Raw genomic sequence first — 13,560 nt, 5'->3', positions numbered from 1 at the left:
CACTGCGAAAAATACACATACAATGCTTCAGCAGTCACCACACACCATGGCGAGGAGGGTAATTGGTGTAAGCCCAAATGGGCCATCAGCACGTGCATGTTGAGTTGTGGGCGGCCGACGAGGAAATGGACAGAGCGCTGCCCGTTGAACTATCGACCCCCTTCACTGTCCCAACACAAAAATCTCATCCTCGACATCGAGAAAGCATGCCGGCGAGATTTGTAATTTTGACGGAGCATCAGCCCATACTCTCTGAGAAGCTGCGGTCTTATGACACGGCAGATGCCAAGGGACGCAAGACTCTGGTTCAGAGCTTGCGCCAGAAGCTGAAGACACAGTTTGTCGACACGTCAAATTATGACGACATCATTGTGGAAACTGTGAGCAGTGTTTCATGTCTGTGAGGTCCCCACTAACTCTCACTGCAGAAAATCCGAGAGTGGCTCAATAACCACGCCCGCCATGCGCAGGAGAAAGCGACAAAAAAGTGTATGCATGTTTCTGGCAAGCCCAATGCCTTCAAGGTGTGGGATGCGCTGAAGAGGGACAAGGTGACTGAGGCCACGCGAGCACTCGCGGCAGATAAGGGTTGCAATGTCTCCAAGGTGTGGAGAGTCGCACGGAGTGCCGAATGGGCAAAACTGTCCGAGGAGGAGCAGAAGGTGTATGAGGAAAAGGCGGAAAGTTGGCGCAATGGCACTCTGGATGATAAGACAAAAATGAAGTGCGTACCTCCTGTCACGTAGCATAAGGCAAATCCTGACCCAAGACAGGCTGAGGGAGCAGCGAATGATGCAATATCTGAAGAAGTTTGCCAAGACTATGTGGAACACCATGGGCATTCGCATGGCATTCATGCTAGCATATCCGAAGGAAGCGGGGAGTCTGAAGGTAGAGATGTGAGCGTAGACCGTCCGACTGTCGCCATCTGCTAACCCCCGAGTGAAGGGTGGAGGTCAACCACGCCATCACCAATGGAACTCCATTCGGGGCCTATCCTGGGTGGCTGCGTGCTTACCAGCCTCTAGCAAAGGTGTTCTCTGAGTGGGCCAAAGGCGAATACGGTAAGAAGACCTCAGTTGCATTGTCGCTGGCACACTGACCTGATTCCTTAGGTGTGACTGAGACTACGGTGACGGTGAAAAAGACACCTGCCGATTGCATGCGGGCCATGGACAAGATTCAGTTGACGGCCAACAGTTTTCCTCTGCTCCCGTCGGTGCCCGAAGGTATGGCGAAAGCACCTCTCAAGGTGATGAAGGTACAAGTTCGAGACTTCATGAATCATCACTACGGTATGACACTCCCACTGGGTGTTGAGAGATGCTGACCAGTTTACAGCATTGGCGAAGGGTGTTCGGAACTGCAAGTCGCCATGGACGAAGCTGAACAGCATAGACGACATCAATGAGGTTATTCCAGCGGAGATGCTACCTGAGAACTTCCAGTGGATCGATCCCTCAAAGATGACAAGTGTTCCCGTTCGTGCCCTCCTCGACCACTGGTGGGCACGCCAAGAGGAACATGGACCTGAGCAGACCATGCGATTCACCCAGTACTTCGACAAGGATGGCGAAGCTGCTCCCGCCAAGTATGATCCTCTTCCACCACTTGATGGATCAGCACAGGCATTAGAAGAAGGATCTGAACATGAGGTCCAAGAAGCACTCACACCGAAGAAGGCGGGGAAGGCGAAGAAGAAGGGTAAACCTGTGCGCAAGGTCACGGGAAAGGCGGCATCGAAGGCGACAAAGGGCAAAGCGGCCCCTGGCGGAGCCAAAGGCGGTGGGCGTAAATGCAAGATGAAAGATGCATACGACTCGGAAGATGATGCCAGAAGCAGCCAAGACTCTGATCGGAGTTCGCCAGATATACCCAGCATGGCTTCCGAAGAAGATACGGCCAGCGATGAAGATTCAGGGGATGGCGAGAGCGTGATTGCGAATAAAGTGAAGGGCAAGGCAGTCGCCACCACCAATGGACGTAAGGCTAACAATGGCGGTGCACCTCAAGCGAGTGGTAGCGGCGGTGCCAAGACGAAGGCAAAGCGAGGTCTCCAAGACCTTCCTCTGGGCGAACTGCACAGATTTGACACAGAGGAGACCGATGAAGCATCGAGTGAACTGGAGCCCAGTACAAAGGAGCTCAGGCTTGAGCTTCAAGGCCGAGCCCCACGTCTCACTGGCGGGAGTACTGTGGGGAGTACTGTGCCCCACCTCGTGAAAAGGAGAGACGTGTTTCTTGCCACCCTTTCCGTCGAACCGCGATACCAGGATATGCTGAAGGAAGTCAAGATTGCGACTGTGGTGAGCTCCTTTCGTGGGGATTCATAGCCACTATTGATCATCCGTCATATAGCCCCAGGTGTATCGTTTCGCCAGGTATGATCCGATTCCCTGGAGTGAATGGTCGTATGGCCAGCTCTACCTCCCGCCGTCATTTCATGCGGTGGACAACTTTGACATCGTCGAGAACTGGTTGGGTGACAAACCATGGCTGACAAAATATTGGTTCTTACATCCACAGGGCGTACAACAATCTGCACTCGTGATTGGTATGGCGCTGAGGGACCTCACACGATCTCAGTTCATTGAGGAGGGCGAACCGACCAACCTTCCTGACTATGTGGTGAACTCGGCGATCTCATTTGACGCAGTAGAGCAGCTGCTTCGCTGTTGCGAGATCATTACCTTGGACATGGTGGAAGGGAACGTCACCCATGCCATGGTGAAGCCAGTGAGCAAGCCTGCCATACGCGGTGCCCCACAAGGTGGCGATGGCCTTGGGGGCCAGGAGGAGCAGGAAGGTGATGCCTCTGCAAGAACTCACGATGGCGCTGCTACTGCTGCCAAAGTTCACAAGGCTCACCAGCCTGCCCCCATGGCTGACAAACCAATCATTCCAAGTGGAGGAGACGAAGGGCCGAGCCAGGAGACCAGTGGTGGGGCCTCTGACGATGGCGAAGAGGACGATGCACACTTGTCTGTACCTAGCAGTGGTGCTGAACGACCGCCACCGCCTCCGTTTATACCTAAGACGAGGAAGGCCGCAGCCATGGAAGACCGTCCGTCAGGTCAAGCCAAAGCGCTCCAGGGAAGGTCGATCACCAATGCCCTTCAGAGTAATATCCCCGGCAGGATCACTCGCAGTCAGCATCAAGCGATGGATGAGTCGCCCGCCAAGAAAGCCCACAGTCAGCATCCACTAGGAGCTGTGAAAGATTTGAAGAAGCTTCCTGATCCAAAGCGGAAACGTCAACCAGCACGTCCTGAGCCCGATGGCGAAGACAGCTCTGGCGAAGACAATCCGCCACCTCGGAAGCGTGGACGTGGTACTCGGGACGAGTTGATAGTGGCCTCGCCGAGGAAGAAGAATGCGAGGGCCGAGGACTCGGATGATGGTGACAAGCCTCCCGCAAAGTGAAGACGAGCTCTGCCTCAGACCCCGGAGGTCAAGGACAAGGGAGAAACCAAGCTGAAGCCGGTCCGTCTGGGGAAAGCAGCCGCCAAAGTGAAAGAGAGTGGCCAAGTTGGCGCAGGTCGCAAGACCCGCAGTGGCGGCACCAGACCTTGACAATATAACTCCAGTTCAAAGTAGACTCATAGGCTTCCACATTGTTTAATGTGACCCATAGATCTATATAGGTAAAGCCATGGAGATGGTGGCAATGGCGAGGGGAGTTGGCGAGAACTTCAGCAGGCATTCAGTTGACTTGGAGTGGCGGTGGCGAATCGAGTGCATGGAGATTCCATGCTAGGTTAAAAAGCATGTATATCAATACTCTAATGACTACACATTGTGGCTATCTGGGCGAAAGGCGGTGAAGACCATGGCGGAGTTGACCTTCTCTCGAAATGCGTCCAGAGACTTCGCCACCAGCGAGGTTTCCTCTCTCGCCGTCGCCACCTCCTTCCCCACCTTCTTCGCTTCATCCAAAGCGGACATCGCCACCGCCATCGAATCCTCTTTGGCGAGCGCCAATTCCATCTCCAGCTTGCTCGCTTGAGCGATCGCCTCTGCCGCCGAAGACCTGAGCTCCTTCTCCATGCTGTCTGACCGCGCTGCCTGGAGCTCCATCGAATGACGGAGGTCGGCCAATTCACCCTGCAGCTTGTTGACGTCCGCTTGGCTCACCGTCTGGTTCGCGCCTTGCTCCAACCTGTTGACCTTCTCCTTGAGCTCTGGCAGGCAATGTCGCTTGGCGACGAGGTCCACCACTGCCAACTTCACGCTCTCCTGAAGCTCGATGGTGACCGGCCTGCGAAACTCCTCCACGGCCAACTTGACCTCTTCGCGAATGCTCCGGGCATTTTCTTGAAATGCGGATGGCGGGTTGATTCGCTGGAGCGCCGCTGTGATCTCTGCCTTGACGGTGTTGAGGTCCGCCATCCTCTCCTGGAATTGGACTTCCATCCCGTCCTTGTGCGCCAGGAACTCCTGTCGCAACTCGGCACAATTCGCGCAGTCATCGTTGGATGACTGCGAGGTTTCTTCGCCACTGGGGGTGTCGCCTTCGTTCACCGGAGCGGGACTTCCTGTAGACACTCGCTGGACGTCGTGCAAGTGGGGTGCTGTATCCCTGGTCAGCGCTGCATGGATTCGAAGCTGTGGTGGGCGCACTTACCCTTGCTGGTCGGAGGCACTGCTCTGAGGCGGTTCGCCTTCACATCCCTTTTCGCCTCCGCCTCCTTCTTCGCTGCCTTGCGGTCCAGTGGGGCGCCCCTCTTAGCTGGCCTTCGCCCTTCATCGAGATGTCCTGCCTTCGCCAATGTGGAGGACTTCGCTCCCTTCGACGCCTTGGATATCTCCAGGGAGGGCGTCACCTCCTGTGCCACCTCGGCAGCTCCTGCGCTCATCTCGTGGGGCATCAGCAGTGAACGCCGCCGATCGTCATGTGGCCGCTCCAAGGACGCGCGCTGTTTCATGGTTACATCGATTCCAGCTGCGACAAGATGTCCTGCTTACCTCATCCTCCACCACCTCTGCCTGATGCTCTGGCGCATCCTCTGGTTCGTCGGCGACTGGTGTCAGCATGCGCTTGCTGCTGCTAGCTTGCGGCGGAGCAGCTGGCCCTGTTTGGAAGGCCATAGCCCGCACCGCCTCCATTGCCAGCCTGGCGGCTTCCTCCATGCCATTGCCTTCCGCCAGAGGCATCTTGGCTGCTGCCTTGGGAGCACTCGCCTTCGCCTTCCTGGTGATCACGGGCACCATTGGGCCCGAGCGACCTCCCATCGCCACCCTTGTCGTCTGCCCGCCCTCCTTCGCAACAGACTTGGCAGGCGGGACCTCATCCGGCTCACGTACTGAGGTCCTGGTGACCTCGCCACCATCTTGCGCACCTGAGTTTTGGCTCCTCACCGGCTTTGCCTTGGGTCCTGATTTCTTACCTTCGCCAGGTTTGGCGACCGCACCAGACTTGGCAGGCGCGTCAGACTTGGAGACCTCGCCAGAGTTGGCGACCTCGCCAGAGTTGGACAGAGCCACAGCTCCAGTGGCGGTGGTGGACTTGGTGGCACGCTTGGACTTCGACGATTTCTCCACCGAGGCCTCGCCTTCAGCGTTGGCTTCATAGGGCGTGACGGTCGCCTTCTGCTTCGTCGCCTCGACCTCCTCGCCACCCTTGACCTTGGAGCTGGATGCTGCAGCATTGCGCGTCTTGGTCTTCTTTGGCGGCTTGCGCTTCGACGCTCCCATGACCATGGGTTCTGCACCATCGGGCTCATCGGAGTCGACCTTGACGTCGTATGGAGGTGGCGACGTGGGCAGTGGCTTGCCCTCTACCACCAGCACTGTGCACATCTCTTGGAACTCACGCTGTGCGGTGTGTGAGTTTCCTCGCAGGGGCACGCCGTCCGTGTTCCTCGGCGCGATGCTGCAACTGACGCCTCATGCTGCACATTCGAGGCAGCGACCGAAGTTGGCGGTGTTGAGCTTGCATGGCCACTCTTTCTCCTGGCAGCCAATGCAAGGGACGAGCTGCAGGAACATTAGCACAGGTCAATGTCTCACAAGATCGTTACTCACCGAATCTGTTGCGTGTGCCCACATGAAGTCAGACACGCGGGTGGACGTCTTTTTCCACATGTCCTTCTGCGACACCATCACCTTCGCCTTCCCCTTCGCCGTCGCCTTCCCCTTCGCCGTCGCCTTTGCCTTCCCCTTCACCTTCACCTTCAGTGCGACATGAGGCATCGCCGTCATCCTCGTTGTCTGTTTGACAGGTTTGGCAGGGGCGTTCGTCTTTGCAACACCATCGTTAGAGTCCCCTGCAGTCTTGGCGGGTAGATTGGAAGGCGGTGCCGGAGTCTCGTCTTCGCTTTCGATGAACTCCTTGCTCTTGTATTCCTTCATCGCACGCTTCTTCTTTGGCGGCTTGACGATCGGTACTTCCTCTTCATCGCTTGACTCCTTCGCCTTCCTCTTCCCGCTCTTCTTCGTGCTCACCTTCGAGCCCTCCACCTCGGTCTGCGCCATCCTCTTCTGTGCACGCTGCGCTCGGCCAGAGGTGGTCGGGGCCTCGCCTTTCTCCTTTGCGACCTTGATCGGCTTCATCCGCTTCACCTTCGGAGCCGCCTCCTCGTTCTCACTCTCCTCACTCGACTCTGTGATGACCGCCTTGCACTTTCGGAGTGATGGGGCAGCTGGCGAGATCGATATTGGTCTGGCAGTTGGCGGAGGGGGCGACGCCGCATCGACCTCGATGGATTCGGGCTGGCCTGCACCCGGCACATCTTCCGCCATCTCATCATCGTCATCTTTGTCGGCATCGTCGTCCTTGTCACTGTCGGCATCATCGTCATCCTCGCCCTCCTGCTCCTCTCCCTCTCCCTCTCCCTCTCCCCCATCCTCTTCCTCGCTCATCGCATGCGCCACCTTCCCCTGCGCCTTCTCCTTGCTCTTGCCCTTTCCCTTGTCCTCCCCCACCTCCACGTGGACGATATGCTCACCCACCATGCCTGTCCCGACGTCATTGTCAGCTCTCTCCTTGCCTTTCCCCTTGGTGATGAGGTCCCCGGTAGCCAGGTCCTCCTCACCACGTCCCTGGGTGTCGTCATCGGCTGGCACATTGCCCCAGCCCTCCGCTGGCGTACTCTTCACCGGTGGCAGCTTGCAATATGGATCTGGTGCAGTCAGTGTGTCGCTCGACGCCTCACAATGCTTGTGACTCACCTTCAGTCCACCACTGCCTTCCCAGGTCCTCACACTCCCCATACTCGCACACAGCCAGAGGGTACCTCTTGTATATCCTCTCGTTGTCGTTCGATATGTGGTCCAGCCGCGCCAGGGCCTTCTGCTGGTATGCCTGGGTGAATTCCAGCAACGCGCTGATGACAATCCCAGGCATCCTCAACGACTTCAAGGGCTGCGGGAAACTCTTTTCAAGCCGACTCTGTGTGGCATATTCAGTAAGTGCATGCCAGACCTTCGACCGATGACTTACCACTTCGAGGTAAATCCTCGTCTCCCAGTCCGGATAGCGAGGGTCGTCCTGGTGAGGCGCCGCTGCAACAATGGCCATCAGTCGCGCGGCCTGCAGAACATAGTTGGGGTCAATATCCAGAGGCATGGTGAGCTTGGCAGAAGAAAGTGTGAGGGTGTTTCAAAAGCAGAGGTTGCAGTACAGCAGAGGCGGAGCAGACGACGCTATGAGCTTGCAGACGTGATCTGCACCAAGTTCAACTTCACACGCCACGCGACCACGTGCTTTGCACGTAATCACTGGACTTGCGCGATTTCTCAAGTCTCTCAAGGTCAGTGTGACCTGCCGCAAGTTCTCATGGCTCCCAACAGTAAGTTCTATTGCTCTCCTTGTGGAATCTGACTCCTTTGTGATGTTATCTGACCTTTCTATGTCATATCAATCCCCTTTCTACAACTGATCTCCCGCGATCCAGGACTGATCGAAGACTTGTCTGCTCGCCACAATCTACCTGCCATGGCCAGTGACGCGGAACCTCCTGACACGCTGGACATTACGATGGGCGAGTTGGATGAGGAGGATAGTATCGCTGAGCCCCGTCGTCCACTCATTTCGGATCTCCTTGACTCTCCTGAATCTGCCCAGATCTCCTTGCCTCTCCACTCTGCTTCTCAGACATCCCTCGCGCCCCGCCACACTACCCCGTCCCTGGCGGCTCCATTTGCGCCATCCAACTTGCCACATGAGCATCTCTACCGCCACGCCTCGCCAAAGGTACAGGCGTCATCTGGATCTGTGGCGCCTGTGGAGGGAAGTCGCACACTTATTCCTGACCCTCTGGCGCCAGCTTGGGATGAAAGTCGTGGCAGTTCGCCAATCCATAGGCGTGCACTCATCTCAGATTCCACCCCCACTGCGCCCGGTGGAATGTTCGACTTCGACACTCCTGGCATCTCGCCAATCCCTCGATGCGCCCTGTTGGAAGCTACTCCCCTTCCTCCACCAGCTCACACTTTCGACTTTTGCACTCCTGACACCTCCCAACTCCCTCGACGATCGCTCATCGCTGAGCCCCTTGATGCTATGCCACGTACATCCATCCACTTTGATAGTCAAGCAAGTACGCCGATGGCGAGGGGCATGCTGGTGGACGAGACACTTGACACGAAACCAGTGCCGAAACTGCTGGACTTTGACAATAGTCCTCCCGCCACGCCAGGACGATGGCGAGCTCTGGTGATAGACAGCCCTGGCGCGACGCCTGTGCGTAGCCAGGTCCGGTGGCTAAATAGTCCCAGCACTTCGCCTCCAAAGAGGCGGCCTTTGTTGGACGATGTTTTAAGTCCACCGCCTCCGTCATCGGTGCCCTCTCACTCGCCAGCTCGCACTTTCGATGACAGCAATTTCCGCCACGATGCACTTGTCATTCACTATATGAAAGGCAGCATCGAGCCAGTCACTGTTACTTCCAGGATGCCAAGTCTGGCAGCACTTCCAGATGAGCTGCCGATCCATCGTCCCACCCATTGGGAACAGGTTCCAGGCTTATTCCCAGATACCACACAGCTGCTGCCAATGGCAGTCCCTGGAGAGACGAATGCCGCTTCTGGCTCACAAGTGGCCCCCCTCGGTAGATCGTTTGCGCAGATCGCAGCAGAGGCAGACAGTTCCAGTGAGTACATCCCTGGCAACCTTCAGTCTGATGTTGACCTTATTCATAGTGGACGATGACGAAGGTGATAGCTTTGCGGTTAGTCGTCGTCGCGCCATGTTGTGGGAGCGCATTGTACGTCTTCAGCGTGAGCTCAACCTCACTGAGGATATGCACATTGCGAACCTCAATGCCAGCTCGACCGTGTTCCAAATGGGGTACATTCTGAGGGACATTCGTGGCGAGGCGTATCGCAGGAACTGAACTAGTGTCTTTGAGCGTTCTGGTGTTAGCAATATATGACCACTATGTAACAGCTTGTATACCAGTACAAAATGGATACATTCACTTCTGCATCACTAAGCTCTAAAGCCCATCGCTCCTCCAGTGTACTCTTCAGATGGGCGGACTGCGCTCGCCATCACCAAGGCATGTTGTTGCCAGCAATTGGCCCATCGCCAAAGGACCTGAGTGAAAGCTTCACTGCATGGGAATATCGCTCCGCCAGCAAAGGGCCCACTGCCAAGGGTCAGAGGGTTGGCCATCGCCAAGCCGTGTTTTCGCCACCAATTGGCCCTCCGCCATGAGTGCTGGTGAGTGATGGGCCCACCGGCAAAGGTCAGAGGATTGGCGATCACCAGAGCACGTCATCACCACCAATGTGCCCGGAAACTGCAGGGCTGTATGTGACAATGGGCCCATTGGTGGCGATGACATATCCTGGTGATCGTCAACCCACTGGCCTTTGGCGGTGGGCCGATTGCTGGCGATAACATGCTCTGGCATTGGCCAACCCTCTGACCTTTGGCGGTGGGCCGATTGCTGGCGGAAACATGTCCTGGCGATGACCTATCCCATGGGTGCTTGCAGTAAGGCCCTCACTGAGGGTGCTTTGGCGATGGGCCGACTGCTGGCGATAACATGCTCTGGCAATCGTCAACCCTCTAACCTTTGGTGGTGGGCCCATCCTTCAGGTTACACTCTGGGCGATCGGCCCACTGCTCATTCATCATACTCTGGCGGTGGGCCGATTGCTCAGACAAACATGCTCTGGCCATGGCCAACCCTCTGACCTTTGGCAGTGGGCCAATTGCTGGCGGAAACATGTCCTGGCGATGACCTATCCCATGGGTGCTTGCAGTAAGGCCCTCACTGAGGGTGCTTTGGCGATGGGCCGATTGCTGGCGATAACATGCTCTGGCAATCGTCAACCCTCTAACCTTTGGCGGTGGGCCCATCCTTCAGGTTACACTCTGGGTGATCGGCCCACTGCTCATTCGTCATACTTTGGCGGTGGGCCGATTGCTCAGACAAACATGCTCTGGCCATGGCCAACCCTCTGACCTTTGGCAGTGGGCCAATTGCTGGCGGAAACATGTCCTGGCGATGACCTATCCCATGGGTGCTTGCAGTAAGGCCCTCACTGAGGGTGCTTTGGCGATGGGCCGATTGCTGGCGATAACATGCTCTGGCAATCGTCAACCCTCTAACCTTTGGCGGTGGGCCCATCCTTCAGGTTACACTCTGGGTGATCGGCCCACTGCTCATTCGTCATACTTTGGCGGTGGGCCGATTGCTCAGACAAACATGCTCTGGCCATGGCCAACACTCTGACCTTTGGCGGTGGGCCCAACTGCTGGTAGAGGTCAACATGGTGACAATGGGTCGACGTCCGCTGGCTGTCCAGTTCATGACAATGTCAGGGTAAATGGGCGTTCAGTTCAGGTAACATGACTGAAAGGTGTGTCAGCTGGACCTACGATAAAGCCCACTGCTAAATCAGTAAAGATGTCTGGGAGGTCTGCACCCAAGTCTATCTCAAAAGCTAAGACTTCCAAAGTAACTTCGCAAAAGACTGGTGGAAAAGCTACTAAAGCTGCACTAAGCGAGGATGTTTCTACAGAAGATACTGGTCTCTCGCCTGCTGATCTGAAGCTACTAAAGGCCCTTCAGGCCAAAAGCAAGCATGCGATTACTGTTTACAACGAGCAGCAGGATCAAGGTAAGGCTTCTTTATTACTGGATTATAGAAATATAATATGTGTATCATTTGTGAAGTAATCCGCAAGCATAATGCAGATATGGTGATTGCAGAGGAAGAGGGGGAGGAAGCTGAAGAAAGCCCGGATGAGAATCACACAGGGTCCAAGAGGAAGAAGCTTACACATGACGAGGAGAAGCTTAATGACCTTCTTGGAGATCCATCTTCAAACTTGGCAGATTTTTCAGATGGTATGTGATCATGTTAATTATTTGCCTCAGTTTTCAAAGCATTAATTGTTTTTAGACGATGAGAATGAGACTCACTATACTGGTGTCTCTCCTGCAGGGGATTATGATAAGGAGGATGGCAGCATTCAAGACATGTTGTTAAAGCCAGGTATAGTGCTTGCTGGTAATGAGGCTAGCAACGGGGTACGTTCTAATTGTGATTAATTTTTGGGTAATTCTACTAACAATTATTAGATTGCGATTGAGAAAAGTGAGGAAAGCAAGGAAATTCGCAAGTCCATAAGACACAAAAAAGCATCTGGACAGACTATCTCAACCACGTCTTCTGCTTCAAGTGTCTCCAGCTGTAACAAGAAGGTTGTTATGGGGGAATTTAGTCCTATTAGTCTCAAGCTTGCCGCAGCAGGAAAATGCGCCACTAGAGAGCGCATCTCTTTAATGGATGCCTTTCCCACTAATACCGATGATTTTTTGTGGGAGGCCCTGCAGAATTCAGGTGCAGCCAAGGCGTCCTTGGAAGATGTCTTAGATCGAGCTATAATTGACATTGAGTTGCAGGAACGCTTGCTGAAGTATGTAAGTAGATTGTTCTCTTTGCTACAGTCTGACCTATGTCCTCATTTCTTCTACTTACTCTTTAGGTTGGGTATGCAATAAGTGGAATATGAGGAGACCTTAAGAAATGAGCCGAAGATGGTCTCTCTGGTCATTTTGGTCTTCCTGACAAGCTGGTCGAATCTGAAATTAAGGACACTGTGCAATGGCTCCTACTCAAAGCAAACTTTATGTATGGTGAAGTGGATGCAAATGTAAGTTTTACAAAACTGAATTTGCATCGTGATTCAAATGAAAGGCTTCAATACTTTTAGGACTGTACCGTCAATCGTCAAGAGCCTTTCAGTCATCCTCTTATCACAGAAATCATCTGTGCGCAATGGTTTACAGGTAAGGGCAAGGCTGATATTATGACGTACAACATGATGGTGGCTGCAAAGAGGATTCCAGGTCCTCTTCTCGTTCTTGTAATCACCACAGTAAGCACTATGATAAACTGAGGTTACACACACATTATTGATCATTATTTAGATTGAAAATGCTCTCAAGGAGTGGGCGAGTGGTGAATATTGTCCACTGCCATTTAGCGATGAAACTGCGAAGGCTAGGTACATCTAAGGACAATTGCTAGATTCTTTTCTGATAAGGTGTTCAGATATATTCACTTCACTGCTCTGTGGGATCGTCTTGCTGAGAAGTCACCGACATGGATGGAGAATTTTGAGAAAAATCTGTTCAAACAGATTACGTATGTTATTGTATTCACATTAAGACTTTACTAACAATTCATTTTTATAGCAAGTCTGTAAATCGAAGTCATCTGTACGTATCAGATGAAGCTGCTGATATAGATGATTTGGACTTCGATGCTCTTGAACGCTCAGCAAAGAACTAACCAATCTTTACTGTAAGTTTATCGTGCTATAGCTCAACACAATTTTATTGACTATTAGTTATATAGCTTCTTTCATCGTGTTTTCAATCATCATCATTCACATTACTCGTTTATTTTCAATCGTCATCACTCATTATGCGACACTGCAAAGAATGTATCTTCTTTTATACTAATATCTCTCTATTCCTGTACATGTTGATGCTAGTTCTTACACTTATGATACTTGCTTGCGATGTAGTAGAAGAATGCGTCTAATATATTGTGATACCTGAAAACAAATCTGAGCATCTAAGGACAAACTGGAGCATCTCAGAGCATCTCAGAGCGTCTCAGAGCATAATCAATTCAGTGCAATCTAGGAAATCAGCTGTATCCTCAGTGCTGCTCAGAGTGACCTAGGCTGCCTCAGGAAAAATGCTGTGTGGACCTTGCTTTCAGAGCATCCTAGGACGCTCTGGCAACCCTGGTGCCCTGGCAGCTCTGAGAGCATCTCAGGACATCCTAGGACAGCTTAGGCTGCTCTAGGGCCACAGGTGATTTTCCTGATGCAGACCTTGTCTGTTAAGAGGATAGTGGAGGGTTAGCTAGATTAAACTGTGTCTTTAATTGCCAGATGATTGATATTCAAATTAACCAAGCACTGAAACCAGAATCAAGTAAAATCAAGCTGAGAGTCAAACTTTAATACTGTTGAGTCAAGTCTTCTTTATAATCAAACACTAGTGGCTCCAAGCTGATCAAATTTAACTGAACTGTAAACTGAACTGATAACTGATAACAGTACAGCTCTGCAGTAGCTCTGCAGTG

The 13,560-nt window shown here is 53.4% G+C and overlaps 5 protein-coding genes across 5 annotated transcripts; 3 read left to right on the top strand and 2 right to left on the bottom strand.

Moving 5' to 3' along the window:
- Window positions 1-206: 206 nt before the first annotated feature.
- Window positions 207-3,423, top strand: SCP_0508680 (hypothetical protein; the record flags this gene model as incomplete). Its single annotated transcript, XM_027758923.1, has 7 exons — window positions 207-380; window positions 429-724; window positions 774-899; window positions 949-1,064; window positions 1,116-1,295; window positions 1,342-2,306; window positions 2,359-3,423. The coding sequence occupies 7 exons, from the start codon at window positions 207-209 to the stop codon at window positions 3,421-3,423; spliced, it is 2,922 nt and encodes a 973-aa protein (XP_027614724.1).
- A 366-nt stretch (window positions 3,424-3,789) lies between these two features.
- Window positions 3,790-5,799, bottom strand: SCP_0508670 (hypothetical protein; the record flags this gene model as incomplete). The annotated part of the gene is made up of 3 exons (XM_027758922.1): window positions 3,790-4,571; window positions 4,625-4,916; window positions 4,966-5,799. 3 exons carry the CDS (start codon window positions 5,797-5,799, stop codon window positions 3,790-3,792), a joined length of 1,908 nt encoding a protein of 635 aa, XP_027614723.1.
- An 87-nt stretch (window positions 5,800-5,886) lies between these two features.
- Window positions 5,887-7,567, bottom strand: SCP_0508660 (hypothetical protein; the record flags this gene model as incomplete). Its single annotated transcript, XM_027758921.1, has 4 exons — window positions 5,887-5,976; window positions 6,025-7,121; window positions 7,171-7,390; window positions 7,442-7,567. 4 exons carry the CDS (start codon window positions 7,565-7,567, stop codon window positions 5,887-5,889), a joined length of 1,533 nt encoding a protein of 510 aa, XP_027614722.1.
- A 210-nt stretch (window positions 7,568-7,777) lies between these two features.
- SCP_0508650 (hypothetical protein) lies at window positions 7,778-9,335 on the top strand (the record flags this gene model as incomplete). Its single annotated transcript, XM_027758920.1, has 3 exons — window positions 7,778-7,790; window positions 7,896-9,092; window positions 9,142-9,335. The coding sequence occupies 3 exons, from the start codon at window positions 7,778-7,780 to the stop codon at window positions 9,333-9,335; spliced, it is 1,404 nt and encodes a 467-aa protein (XP_027614721.1).
- A 1,524-nt stretch (window positions 9,336-10,859) lies between these two features.
- On the top strand, window positions 10,860-12,753 carry SCP_0508640 (hypothetical protein; the record flags this gene model as incomplete). Its single annotated transcript, XM_027758919.1, has 10 exons — window positions 10,860-11,073; window positions 11,130-11,303; window positions 11,359-11,486; window positions 11,538-11,875; window positions 11,945-11,949; window positions 11,997-12,112; window positions 12,173-12,337; window positions 12,390-12,466; window positions 12,514-12,606; window positions 12,657-12,753. 10 exons carry the CDS (start codon window positions 10,860-10,862, stop codon window positions 12,751-12,753), a joined length of 1,407 nt encoding a protein of 468 aa, XP_027614720.1.
- Between the last annotated feature and the right edge of the window lie 807 nt (window positions 12,754-13,560).

The sequence above is a fragment of the Sparassis crispa genome (assembly GCF_003851025.1).
Source record: "Sparassis crispa DNA, contig_000004F, whole genome shotgun sequence".
NCBI lineage: Eukaryota > Fungi > Basidiomycota > Agaricomycetes > Polyporales > Sparassidaceae > Sparassis > Sparassis crispa.
Note: the sequence above shows the minus strand (reverse complement) of the source record. Positions and strands in the feature narration are given on the sequence as shown.